The sequence below is a fragment of the Gavialis gangeticus genome, unplaced genomic scaffold (genome assembly GCF_001723915.1).
Source record: "Gavialis gangeticus isolate Ggan-Ray unplaced genomic scaffold, GavGan_comp1, whole genome shotgun sequence".
NCBI classification, from domain to species: Eukaryota; Metazoa; Chordata; order Crocodylia; family Gavialidae; genus Gavialis; species Gavialis gangeticus.
The window spans coordinates 42,175,223-42,189,277 of record NW_017729032.1 but is presented as its reverse complement, the minus strand read 5'-3'; the positions used below and the strand labels follow the sequence as shown (position 1 = coordinate 42,189,277).

General features: G+C 41.5%; 1 protein-coding gene across 2 annotated transcripts in view; it reads right to left on the bottom strand.

Moving 5' to 3' along the window:
- The window catches only part of SGCG (sarcoglycan gamma), a 261,016-nt gene that overhangs the window by 102,711 nt on the left and 144,250 nt on the right, over nt 1-14,055 (bottom strand). For both annotated transcript variants that reach the window (XM_019525497.1, XM_019525498.1), the window contains one exon: nt 13,297-13,416. In XM_019525497.1, the coding sequence (XP_019381042.1) occupies nt 13,297-13,416 (120 nt within the window). The remainder of the gene's footprint in view (nt 1-13,296; nt 13,417-14,055) is intronic.

Below are 14,055 nucleotides of genomic sequence, written 5' to 3'. Positions count from 1 at the left end.
CATTCTCCCATTGTACTTGGCCCTGGTGAGGCCACAGCTGGAGTACTGCGTCCAGTTTTGGGCTCCAAATTCAAAAAGGATGTGGAGAAGCTTGAGAGAGTCCAGAGAAGAGTCACGCACATGATCAGAGGTCAGGAAAACAGAACTTACAACGACAGGCTGAGAGCCATGGGGCTCTTTAGCCTGGAAAAGCGCAGGCTCAGGGGTGATCTGATGGCCACCTATAAGTTTATCAGGGGAGACCACCAATATCAGGGGGAACGTTTGTTCACCAGAGCGCCCCAAGGGATGATGAGGTCGAACGGTCATAAACTACTACAAGACTGCTTGAGGCTGGACATAAGAAAGAATTTCTTTACTGTCCGAGCCCCCAAGGTCTGGAACAGCCTGCCATCGGAGGTGGTTTAAGCACCTACATTGAACACCTTCAAGAGCAAATTGGATGCTTATCTTGCTGGGATCCTATGATCCCAGCTGACTTCCTGCCCTTTGGGCGGGGGGCTGGACTCGATGATTTTCTGAGGTCCCTGCCAGCCCTAATGTCTATGAAATCTATGAAATTAAAGATTTTTTTTTGCAAAAATCTAATTGGTCTAAAAAAAGATATCACTTCTACCACAGCTCCTGATTCCTTCTGCCTCTAGACCAATATGGCTACAACCTGGAAACTCATTCAATATTATGTAGTTCTGGAAGGGACACTACTCCCAGCCTCTAGCCACTGGGAAATAATATCCTCAGCCTTGCTGCACATGATAAAATTATAAACAATCTGCTTCAATATTTTACATGGTAAGACTTGTGCTCTGAACCTGGAATTATTTCAAAGAAAGCAAAAAAAGGTATTGGTACACAGTATGTGAAAATATCTGGAAGAATGATGTCTAGACATTTTTTTTCTCAGACTTAGATTACATAAATTTAAGTGAACTTCTTTGAACTTCAGTGTACAACAGTCCATTAAACAATTTATTAGCAACTGTGTGCATATTTTGGCTAAAATTCCCTGGTGTTTTATGTGAACAAAGGCAGCTAAGATTTGTGAGAGGCCATAACTTTTTATCATGCATGTTACCTCTCATTCATTCCACCTAACATTTTAACGTGCATTCAAAGAATATCTCCTAGTTATCTGATTTTCTTATTTATTTGTCCCCATTAATTTAAGATCTTGTATCATTTCTCTGATACTTTCCTCATTTGATTATATCACTGCTTCCTACTTATCTTGGACTGTAAAACAATTGTAATTGAAAAAGTAGGATCAAGATAGGAATTGCAAATAATTCTACTGGAACTGTTATGAATAGGGAAGGAGAGATAACAAAAGCAACCAGGCTACCTACCTACCTTTGTTTCAATCTTTGGCCCCTTTTCCCCTGAGGTCAGTTCTTCTATTTATGTCTAAAGGGAATGTAGAACAGTAACAACTATTTAAGCTACAATAGAACACAAATGAGTAACTATAGCTCCAAGAATGTACAACACTTTAATAATGGATAGGTGTCATTAACTCATCCTTTTCATTAATAAAGGTATTTTTGTGTGCTACATGTCCACTATATACGGAATTCATAACTAGATACACATCCCCACATAACTGGCCACAAGACGCTGACCCAACAAGAAGTTGCATGCAAGTTTAAATGTTATGCAGTTGCATATTTGTATTGTAATTAGTGTTAATAAATATGATCCAGAGGTTCTTTTTTTTTTTGTTCAATGCCCATCATAAGTGCTGACACTAAAGGGAAGATGTCCATCTGTACAAAAGGATCTATAGACATAATATGAAGCAATTCTACCTGGAAATATTTTAGCTAAGAGTTTGCAATCTAGGATCTCATAACTATGTTTCACTGGGGTAACTTTTCAGGAATAGAAAGCACAGGGGTGCAAGGTCTATTCTGGGCCCTGCTGTTGGGAAAGCACTGTACCTACTGCAGTGCTAGATACATAGGTTTCTGTCATAAACAGCAAGGAAAGGTCCACATAAGTAAGCACAGGACCAAAAGTGAAGGCCTATTTCAGATGTTCAAATGTTTGCTGGGCCTCCCTGGATCAGTAGAGCTAGACATTCTTCCGCAGTAGCATGGTGAGAGGACTTACTACCTGATCAAATTTGGTGATGAATCTGTGGTACAAGATTGCAAACCCCAGGAGTCTTTGAAGTTCTTTGACATTTTGGAGGGCTTTCCACTTGTGGATGGCTTGAACCTTCTGGAGTTCCATTTTCAGGCCTTCAGGGAATAAAATAACTCCAAGGAACTCTATTGCTGTTTGGTTGAAAGTGAATTTCTCTAATTATGTGAAACGGCCATGTTGGCAGAGTTTTTCTAGCACTAGTCAGACATGTGCTGATTGTTAGAGTTCTCTGAGAAGATCAGTATATCACCAAGGCAGGCAATTACAAACTAGCAGGTCTCTCAGCATGTCATTAAGGAAGTGTTGGAGAGTGACTAGGGTATCTGTGAGCCCGAAGGTCACGACTAAGCACTTGAAGACTATATAGCAGGTTCTAAAAACAGCTTGTCACTCATCCTGAGCATGGATTCACACTAGGTTATAGGCTCCACAAAGATCAAGTTTAGTCAGGCACACTGTTTTGAGCCAATCAAGCAACTCTGAGATGAAGGGCAGAAGGTACTGATGCTTGGTTCAGTGCCCAATAATCGATGCATAGGCAGAGACTCCTGTCCTTTTTAATCGTCAACACAAGGGCTCCATGAGTGAGGTGGGCTTGTGTATGAAGTCCTGGGCCAGGTTCCCTTTTTTAAATTGTGGAGAGCAGCACATTCAGGTTCTGATATAGTGTAAATCTGTCCCACTGGGATTTTCATTCACAGCTGCAGATTGATGGCGCAATCTTGATGCAGAATGTCTACATTCTTTTTCTTAAAGACATCTGCCAATTCCTGATATTTTTCAGATAGCTGGATTTTGGATTCTGAAGATAGCATCTCCTGAGGGGTTGCAGCAGACAGGCCTTCAGGTTGGATTGTAAGGTGGTCTGTCCCCTAGGATTTCCCCAGTTTTTTTGGCAGTAATCTGAGTACAAATAGGTCTCCTGGGTTTTTCACCTGATCAGTAGGTTATGGAGTGTGAGCCAAAGAAACCCCAGAATGAAGGGGTAGTGTGGGGACTGAATGCCCCCCAAGCATATAGTCTCCCTGTGCCCAAGGAGATTCATTTGTAGAGTGATGGTCTTCCACACCACAGGCCCTGAAGCCAGGGGTGAGCTATCTCCGGTCTCTATTGTTTTGGATTTGCACAACTGCCTTTGCAGGGTTTGTAGACCTTGCACCACAGTTTTATCTATGAAATTGCCTGTAGCTCCAGAATCCAGTAGGGCAGTCAGCAAGAAAAATGAGGGAGTCTGGCCTAGGACTCAGAGGTGGGCAGACAGCAATATTTGGGGGTTCTGTGGGCTGTGTTTACCAAAGACTTCATGAGTTGTGGATGCTCTGGAGACTCTGCGTGACCCTTAGCTGATTCACTTCACCAGGCCTGAGATAACTTGTTTACCTTGAAGCCCTCTCTGGGAATGTGGGATGCACTCCTGTTGTGGAGCCCCACTATAGTGGCACAGCTCTAGCTGATGGTGGTGTTCCTGCTCTTCTGGTATAGGGCGCTGGAGCCTTCTATCCACTGGCATCAGGTTAAGCGGGACAGTAACAGGGTGGCCCTTGGAAGGGTCAAGGCAACTTTCTTTTCCTTTCTGCATTTCCAGAGGCAGAGGACAATTTGGGCAGCTAGATCCACAAATGCACTGAATTTTATTGGTGGCTCCACCCAAGCCAATTCATCCTTAATTTCCTCTTACAGACCCCAGCAGAAATAATAGAGTTGGGCTGCCTCATTCCACTGGGTGTCTGCTGCAAAGCAGTGAAAGAGGGAAACATAAGCCATAACAGAACTTTCTTCTTGATGCAGACTGTACCACAATGTCTGCCATCTGCACCAGGTGAGGATCTCCGAACATAGTTGGGAATTCCTTGAGGAATGCTCCCCAATCTTGGAGGACTGAAGTATTGCACCCCACCAAGGGTGCAGCCCAGTTCGGTTTAGGCTACAACAAGATGCAACATTGAACAAGAAACCCATGGAAGCGCATCAGGTCACCAGCGTACCTCTCTGGGAATGGGATGGGTAGCTGGGATTCCAAAAGGGGAAGCTGCTGCATAGAAACCTTGCTGCAGAGCTGGTAGACCTGGAAGCTGGTTCTCCATCAACAACTGCCAGATCTGATATTTTAGAACTTGCCAGGCAGAGGTGATCTGTACCAGTTGGTCTGGTTGAGGGGCCCCAATACAGAAGTTCCCTCCATGCTGAGCCCCCTGTGTTGCATTTGGTGGTCTGGGTAACTTGTCATGCCAGGCTGTAGGTGGCCATGTCTGGAGGTTACCTCAGGGTCAGGAGAAGAAGCCAAGGTCCTAAGGCAGTGTGCTGAGTTGGAGTGTAGGGAAACCAGGAAGACAGAAAATCCATCCAGTGAACTATATCAGAGATACAGAGGGCAGAGTGTAGGATCAGGTATCTAGCTGGGTCAGGTATCCATGAAATCAAACCAGAATTGGGTCAGGTATCCAGAGTCAGGCCAAACTTAGCATCTGTGGGCAAACCATGTCAGATATCCGGAGAGTGTGTTAGGAAGCCAGCAGCAGCACAAGCCAAGTATGCAACAGCCTGAGTACAAGTTTGAACCTTGTTGTCCAAGCACTTCCTCTTCTGGATCATGAGTTTATATTGAAAGGGGTGAGGAGTCAGCTAACTCTGGCTGGCCACTCTGGTGATGGGGAGAGGGCATGTGGCTAGGCCCAGTTGGAGGGTTCTGCCTACAAGTGTGTGGCCACATGTTCTAATGAGAAGGTAGCAGATCAGAATGAGCAGCCATACTACACGGGCTGAAGCCCCAGATTCAAGGCCACAGCCTGGCACCATTAAGTCTCACTTCCATCCTTGGCAAGTTGGTAGAATCTTTAATAAAGAATAAAATCAATAGTCATATGGAGAAATATGGTATTTTGGGGAAGAGTCATGTAATTTGTACAGAGAAATCCTGCCTCAGTATGCTGGAGTTCTTTAAGGGTGCTAACAAGCACATGGACAAGGGGGATCTAGTTGACATAATATATTTGGATTATCAAAAGGCTTTCAATAAGGTTCATCACCAAAGGCTTTAAAAAAAAAATTAAGTTGCCACTGGATTGGAGGGAAGGTTGCATCATGGATTGACAGCTGGCTAGAAGATAGAAAGCCCAGAGTAGGGCTAAATCAGGAGCAGGGAAAATATGGTCCATGGGTTGGATCCGGCCTGACAGGCACTTTCATTTGACCCATGGCACCCACCAATGCATTAAGCCCTGCCAACCCCTTCTACCTACGAGGGTGGGAGTGAGGCACCCATGCATAGCCTATTGTGCCTTGCTCCTACTCTCGTGGGTGGAAGGGTCCAGACCCAACAGTATGCAGGTTTCAGGTGGGGCTGCTGCTGTGCTGCTGCAGCTGCCCCCATGGGAAGCTGCTTGGCTTCCCAGGTGTCCAGCTTGTTTCCAGCAACAGGTTGGGAAGTGGTGAAGGTGGTGGAGCTACAACTGGGTGGCAGCACAGAGCCTGTACCCAGAGTGTGGCGGTAGTGTGGAGCTCATCTGGGCAGGGTGTGAGTGTGAGGGAGGGTGGGAGGTATGGCATACAGCCCCCGCTGCCAGCTCCCTGCTCCCCACTGCAGAGACGCTATTTCTTTTCAGCTATCTGAAGTTTTGTTTTACTTAAGGACTGCATTGTTTTAGAAGTCCATGAATTAATTGGGGGCTGTAATGATTTGGGAAGTCTGTGAATGAATTGATGATAACATTAATTTAGAAGGATGTGAATTGACTTAAGGATTCAAAAATTGATTTATTTATAAGGTAATGAATTTGTCATGAAATGATGCCCCTATGAGTCAATAGGAATTGGGGTGGACCTGTGATCACAATATTTAATGACACATATGGTGCACATCTGATAAGCTCAGCTGCCTGCACTGACCTAAATAGTAGGTCATGGGGCTGGTCCCATATATTGGAGACTCAGGTCCAGAATTGCAATCTAACAACCAGTTGGCGTGTGGAAGGAGTGAAAGGGGAGGAGGATCCCCAAGAACAATTGCCATACAAGCATGTTCACAAGGGTTGTTACTAACATCCCAAAACCCTCCCTCTAATCATAAAGATCAAGGTGTGGCAGGTGAGTCAAGGGGTATACCCTGTGAGCAGAGCATTCTGAGAGTAACACTGTACGGCCCTAGGTGGGGTCCACCCGAGGATATATCCTCCTGAGACCAATGGCACAGCCTCTTTTAGCACAACCACTCACAGTATTCCAAGGGGGAACTGTCAGAGACAGGATACTGGGCTAGATAGGCCATTGCTCAGATTTGGAATGGCAAACCTTATGTTCTTATGGAATACGATTTTAAAACGCAACATGAAAACATCCCCTGTTCCATGCCCAAGCAAAGAAAAAGACAATCATTTCAATTCCATAACAGATTATTAAACTTCTAAATTACCTGATAGCACACTTGCTTTTTATTTACAGCAGCCTCTAAAATTTGATGATCCCATTGTGCTTCTTGAGGGAAGATTTCTAAGGATGGGCCACTCTGCATGCTTCAGATGGTTTTCTGACTACTTGGAATTTGGGAGAAAGAATTTGTAGCTAATATTCCAAAAGAAATATTATTTCCAAGGTAATGAACAATTTGAGGTTTGGAAATGTAGAAAGGATGGTCTCTTAGAAAATCTTCATGATTGGTACTCCTAACAGATGCAAAATGCATGAAAGAAGTTTCTAATAAAAGAAATATTTTGATAAATCAGCACTGAGAGGAAAGGAAGCAGTGGACAAGTCAGATAATCTGAGAGACACTGTCTTTTAATATTAACATTACTTAAACATTTGGTTTAATATATAAATATATGTGTACCAGGTGGACATTAGAGACACCTGTGGTTTCTTCTTTTCCCGCTGACTGGACCCAATTACCACAGAGAAATTACCTGCCTCAGCTCCCTCCAATTATACCTAGTTCTCATGAAAAGAGCAGATTCCTCACCTCCCACTCACCAAACCCACTTCCCATGGAAAGACCAGCTTCAACTCTGGTAGAACATCCTTCCCATGGAGAGACCAGCCACTCTAAGCGTATGTAAAAACATAACATTTAGATTGACCTAACAAAGGTCAGGTAGATCTAAATGCCCTGGTGTGCAAACGTTCACAGGGCTTAGGCCACCCTAAAAATGGTGGGCACAATCTAAAGCTAGTTCACCTCAGAGGTAAACTAAGTTTAGATTGATAATGGTTAACTTAATCTAGTGAGGGTTAATTTAACCTAGTGCTGTAGCACAGCCCCAGGGGTTGGAAAGCCCAGCCAATTGCCATAGCCCTAGAGTTGTACTGTTCTTTCTCCCCTAACTCTGATGTGGCTATTTTTAGCTCCCCTCCCACTCCTTCCCCAGTCAGGCAGTCCCCCCCGAAGACCTGCTCACCCCCACCTCTGGACCTGCAAATCCCAACCCCCCCACCAAAGTTACTTACCCTCCAACTCCCTGTGCCACTCCTGACAAGCTGTGAACACCAGCAGGCCTCACTCCCAGTTTAGGTGGTTTAAACTAAGTAACCTAATCCTAAATCAGGTCCCATGAATGCTTGTTCACACCCTAAGATCTTGATGTGCAAAGGTGCAATTTTATTTATAGCTCCCATAATACCAGATCTATGTAATCAGTATAGATCACTGGGGAATCAACTCAACTCTTCCAGGTTACAATATTACTTGCGTGTCAAATTCCTTATTGTTTCATTAATATGTTTTACACTGAATCAATATGAATACTAAGCTTGTTCAGTAACTGGATCATCTGGTTTCACTTCCATGTTCCTACTCTTAATTTTATCTTTCAGCTGCTGGTGAATTCCTTAACCTGTCTCAATGACAATTACCCAACCACTTTACTTGCTTGTTTCTGCCTACTGTTACCCTGATTACACTGAATCCTCTGCCTCCCGGCTGCCTACAGCAAGCTGCTTCAAAGGAATATTGCTAAGTTTTCAAATTTGCACCATATCTGTCAGTTGTTGGTATTTAATCATGTCTTTGTTGTAGATATGCCCCTTAACAAAAAGCACTGATGTGGACCAGATATTTAGCCAGCTGGAACTTAACTCCACTGAACTTAATGGAGCTACTTTGATTTGTACTTGCTAAAGATCTGACTTTGCAATTGCAGGTGTTATATCTACTACTATTATGTTCATGTAGAAATGCTATGGATTGTTTTCACACTAAACTTCTAGAAAGCCAAGCCATTCCTATTTTTGGAAAACTTGGAAAGTGAACCGCTTATTAATTCTGCCGATATTTTGCCAAGATAAAATTATTGGATGTATCACAAAATCATGCAATGGCGTATTTAACATTCATATTTTACCTACACATATTCTGGATCAGGTGTTACACAAAGAAAATAAAAACTCAAGAAAAAGATCTGTGAGGCCTAACATGGGAAAATAAGATATTATCTTATTATTTATTATCTTGTCAGTGGTAACAACATCAAAAGAAATGGTCACAAGTCATAACAGCCTGCAGCAACTTATTCTTCAGAACCTATTTCATAAAGCTACCCAGGCTCTGAAAAAACTATGCTATTAGACATTTCACTATCATCTAAAATCTCAACTACCATTACAAAAAAATTATAATAGCTACTGCTATCACCTGTTATCATAGATGCTATTGGTCTTTTCAGAGTAAAAATCTTCCAGACTGATTAAAGTTGGAGGTCAGGTTACAAGTATCTATAGCTTATTTTTACAGAAACTGTTTAATTAAAAACTTTAGTTTAACACACAGTTGAAATCCAGGAAACTGGACTTGGATGACAAAAACAAAATACAGTATTAAGGCTTTTAAACACATGAATTGTACACAACCTCATCTACTCTATAACATTTTTTGTATATTATTCCCTTGGAAGCTCCATTAATATTAAATAGTTATAGATCCCTGACATTTTTAGATGAGATGATGTGTTTAGTTGATAAACAATAATACTGCTAATTTAACAGACTTCTGTAAGGCACTTATCTTGGTACCACATAACTTTCTGATTAAGGAACCAATATGATGCAAAATCTCACTGCATTCATTAAATGGATTAAACATTGACTAATAGGTCTCAAAAAGGAATTGCAAAGAAGGACTCAAAGGAGCGTATTTCTAGAGAGTCCCATAGGCCCTACACTATTTAATATTTTTATCAAGGACATAGAAGAAGTAAAGATAAATTACTGATGAAATTTGCAGATGACACAAAGATTGAGGGGGAGGTAATTAATGAAAAGGACAGATCACTGATACAGAGTGATCAGGACTGTGGGTAATAGAAGTGTAAGCAAGCAATATGCACTTTAATTTGGCCAAATGTCAAGACACCTATCTAGAAACAAAGAATGCAGACCACACTTACAGGATAGAGAATGCTGGACGACACTATCCCTGGAAGCAATCACTTTAAAAAAGACTTAAGGGTCATGGCAGATAATAAACAGAACATAAGCTCCCAATATAATGCTGTGGCCATAAAGGCTAATCTGATCCTTGGGATGAATAAACAACAGGGAATGTCTACTACAAGTAAAGAGGTCATATCAATTCTGCCTTTGGCAGTGGACTGCTTCTGGAATACTGTGTTCAGTTTGGTATTGACAATTCAAAAAAGATGCTGATGAAATTGAGAAGGTTTAGAGACAAACCATTGGAATGAATTAAAAACGCGCCTCATAGTCAAAAACTCAAGGAGTTAAATCAGTTTAGCTTATGAAAGAAAAGGTTAATGGGTCACTTGATCATAGTTCTATAACAATATACAGGAAAAACAAAAATTTGGTAATAAAGAGCTCTTTGATCTAGAAGACAAATATCTATCAAAATCTAATGGCTGAAAACCAATGGCAGGAAGCTAAAGATAGACAAATTCAGTCTCAAAATAAAAGCTCAGTTTTTTCATAATTAGGATAATTAGCCATTGAAACAATTTGCCAAAGGCTGTAGTAGATAATGCATCATGAGAAATTTTTACATCAAGTCTAATTTTAGGAGCCTACTGATCTTTGCAGTTCAAAATTTAGGCATTGAAGGAATTTTGTGCCTGTTGGGATAGGAATATTCTGAATAGCTGTTTGCAGTTTAGACATCTAAGTCCTCCTAAATCCTGGTTAGGTACCTAATTTGACACAACTGGTTCTGACAGTACAACATGCTTCACAACAGTGAATTAGGCCCAGAGTGCATATGCTTGGGATCACTAAAAACTCAATCAGCTTTAACTGACAGGCTCTTGAAGAGAGTAGATTCTTTTTGTAGAAGCAGGCATCCTACTTGACAGAAGCTCACCATGGTTTTCTTTGAGGGCAGGCTCCCCTCTGCAGAGTAAAACTTGGGGTGGACCTTATCGTTATATTTTGATAATCACAAGTGTTTCTGGCATGCTAACCACAACAATATTAGGTCAAACAACAAAGTCCCAAGCTTGATGAGAAAAGGGGATTCTAAAGCCAAGTTTACTCAGTTAATTCTTTGGCTAGATTTATAAAATAGATATTCACTAAAATTCACAAATGGATTTCTTTTCCACCACACTGCTTTTTATCTGTACGTCTATCAACTTTTCAAATAAGTTAATGAGAAGTTAATAATTTATGTAAATCAGCTTGGACAGACCACTATATTGTACATAAAGTATTATGAAATATTTTTTAGTGTATTCTTAAGCATGAAACTCCTTCATGTCCCTCTTATTCCACACCCCATAACTCCCTGCCCCATTCCTGGGGCAGGGCAATGAAGAGGGAAGGGGTCAGAGTCTCTATGCTGCACACAGAGCAGGGAATTGGTTTGGGCTACTTAAGCTGCATGCACAGTGGAAGGAAGCTGGCCTGCTGGTGATGTGCATGGTGACAGAGGAAGGAGCTACCCATGTGAGGTTCAAAGCATGAAAGCCAGCATGCCTGTGCTGCATGTGTGCGAAAGGGAGCTGGGTTGCCCATGCTGCCCAGGGCAACAGAGAGGGGAGCTGCCCATGTGACACACCTGGCCAGGAATGGGGTGAGACTGTACATGTGGCAGGTGGGGAACCAGGCTGCCTGTGCTGTGTGTGGTGGGTGGTGGGGAGGAGAGCATTGCTGCCTGCATGGTGTGCAGCCCCCTAGTATGTGGCCACCATGAAGTTGAACAGCCCTGCTTTTCATCAGTGTCCTAGCTATTATACATTTTATGCCTTTTTCCTAACTTCTGTATTTTAGCAAAATTTAAATTAAAAGCTTAAAGTCAATTATATTACATTTTCATGGTGAGTGCAAGTCTCCTTTCACTAATTTTATGGTGGAATGACTCATTTGATTTTAATGGGGTTGCATTATTTAAATGCTAAATCAGGACTTCTATGTCTATACCACACCCTCTAAACCACATACCATATTTTTTCGCATACCACATACCTCCAAATAAAACATGCATCTAGGTTTTGGGAGTATTTGAAAAAAAATTCTAGAATCATGGCCAATTATGTGACACAGAGTAAGTCCTCTTGCAAGCACACAGTATTCAAGAAAGGTAGAAACAGTCTTGGTGAAGTTCACCCAAAGAGTGTCTGGGTGAACTTCCTGGTAAAGTTTCTGATGCCTCACCCAGACAGTCCCCTGGGATGGCATATTTCCTGGATGTTCTATGTTCCTAGGAGGATTTCTTCTATGTCATAGAAGGTTGAGCTCCAGACCCTTGCAAGGGCAGTAGCAAGACTTACTTCTTTTGTAAGCAGTTCTTTATATAAATTCCTATAAATCAAGTGTTTTCATACCACAAGCCTCATCAAAATACTACCGGAAGCACGCTTGCTGTTTCAGGCATAAGCTATAGTGCTCAGCCAATAGCTATAGTTGCGAGAGGGTAAACACAAGACTCTAGTACTTTTGCTTGCTAAACCAGACACAGGCAGGAGCCATCCTGGCTTCTTAACGTACAGCATCTAATCGCTTGCTTCTTTTCTAGCACAGAAAAAATAGCTTCCTTGTTAAAGACATGCAACCCAATTTGGGGGGAAAACATATAGGGAGAAATGTATACAGACTGATTTTAGGGGAAAACGTATACTCTTGTATTAGAGTAAATATGGTAGTTTCCTTCACAAACTGAGAGAACTAGAAGGAGAATACACCCCCCCCCGTGTTGAAGCATGTATTCTGTCTTAGTCTGTCTTACTTAAACATAGGCAGACCTCTTCCAAATCAGTTTGTGATGATGTAATATTTCATATCTTTGCTAAATATGCCTTTCTATTAATGTTTGGTGTCCTTTGGGCATACAATAATAATTTGATATGGTTTCCTGGTTATAAACTTCACAATAAAACCCCCAGGGTTTTAAACGTAATTTATTAACATATTTATTTCAAATTAAATTTGGCTTTGAGGTGCTAGTTGTATACTTACAACCACTGTTATAAGTTTGCACAGTGAAATAATTTGAATTGATCAATTAAAATGAAGACATCAATGTTTTAGAGCGCTAATAAATCACACAACTTATATATGACAATTATAATTAGCTTCAAAAACAGAACTGAAAGCGAAAATAAATTTTATGGTAATTTCACTATTTCCTTTGATGTATTCTTACATTTTAATACTAGAGTAACTGAAGCTTATCATATATGTTTTAAGATAACTGTTAACCTAGAAAATTGAATTATCTTGTTCCTACAAATCATATGAGTACTTGTTTGCAATGAAATAGTGATACATGCCTCTGAGAAAACATTAATTACTGTTCTGAAGATTGGAACTGAAATATAACCCGATAAATTCTGAGAAAAATGGCTTGTGAAAAGTGATATTATAAATTAACTACAAATAATTATATGCTATGGTCCAAGTACCAAAGGCAAAGTAGAAAAACAGCAGATTTTCACTTTGAAAAGGTGTACACATCAATGCTGTACAGCATGACTTCTAGAATTTTTACTTAGAGGCAATAACGTGCAATATTCTTTTAGTCTTAGTTCACCATGTATAAGTACATATGAGATAAATGATACAAACTTCACACTCGCAAATGTTGCCACCTATAGCAGTGAACTTAAGAACTTCTATTTACATACACTGATATAGTGTAAATATAATTGTAGCTGAATTGTGTGAGGCTTTCCTACTTATATTTCTTATTAGGACATTTTTTAACATATTACAAACCTGTGACTCGAAGTTTATCTGTACCGATTACAACTTCATCTTCATCCACTGTAAAAAGTGGCTTGTCATCCTTGGAGTTGATCTGAAATTGTTGACCATGGAATTCTACCATCCTAGGACCTGGAAATCACATTGGGAAACACATTATATGGATCTTATTCATTTGTGCACATAAATACAACTCTACACATAAAACTGCATACATAAATGGTCAGCCACTAAACATCATGTTATTCAAAACATAATCTTATCCAAGTCAGGGACCTCAAACATGTGGCCTGTGGGCTGGATTTGGGCCATGGAACCAGTCCCCCAGCCCCTGGGGCTCCTGGTGGGCCAGGGAATTCTGAGGCAGAATGACCTAGAGGGTGCAACGCTGTTGGTGACAGGGGGCTAGCAAGGGCTGCACTGATACAGCACTGCTTGCCCTGCCGCCATTCAGCCTGATGCCTTTGCTGCTTACCCCAGCACCACTTGCCCCATCACTGCTACTTCTGCTGTTTGCCTTATTACCACCGGGTCCAGATGTAGGTCAAGATGAGCTTGATGCCTCTAAGTAATTTAACAGATGGTGACACAGGGAGGGAGTGTGGCAGAAAGCCACCTTGGTTTCTCCCCAAAAATCTCTGCCCTGTGACACTGTGATTTAAATCTCTGTGCTGTGACCATTCAATTAGGATGGGCCCAGCACACAGGGGACCACACCCTCAGCCTGTCTCTTTAGGGAACTGGAGCTGGCTGCATTCCTGAGGGAGGGGG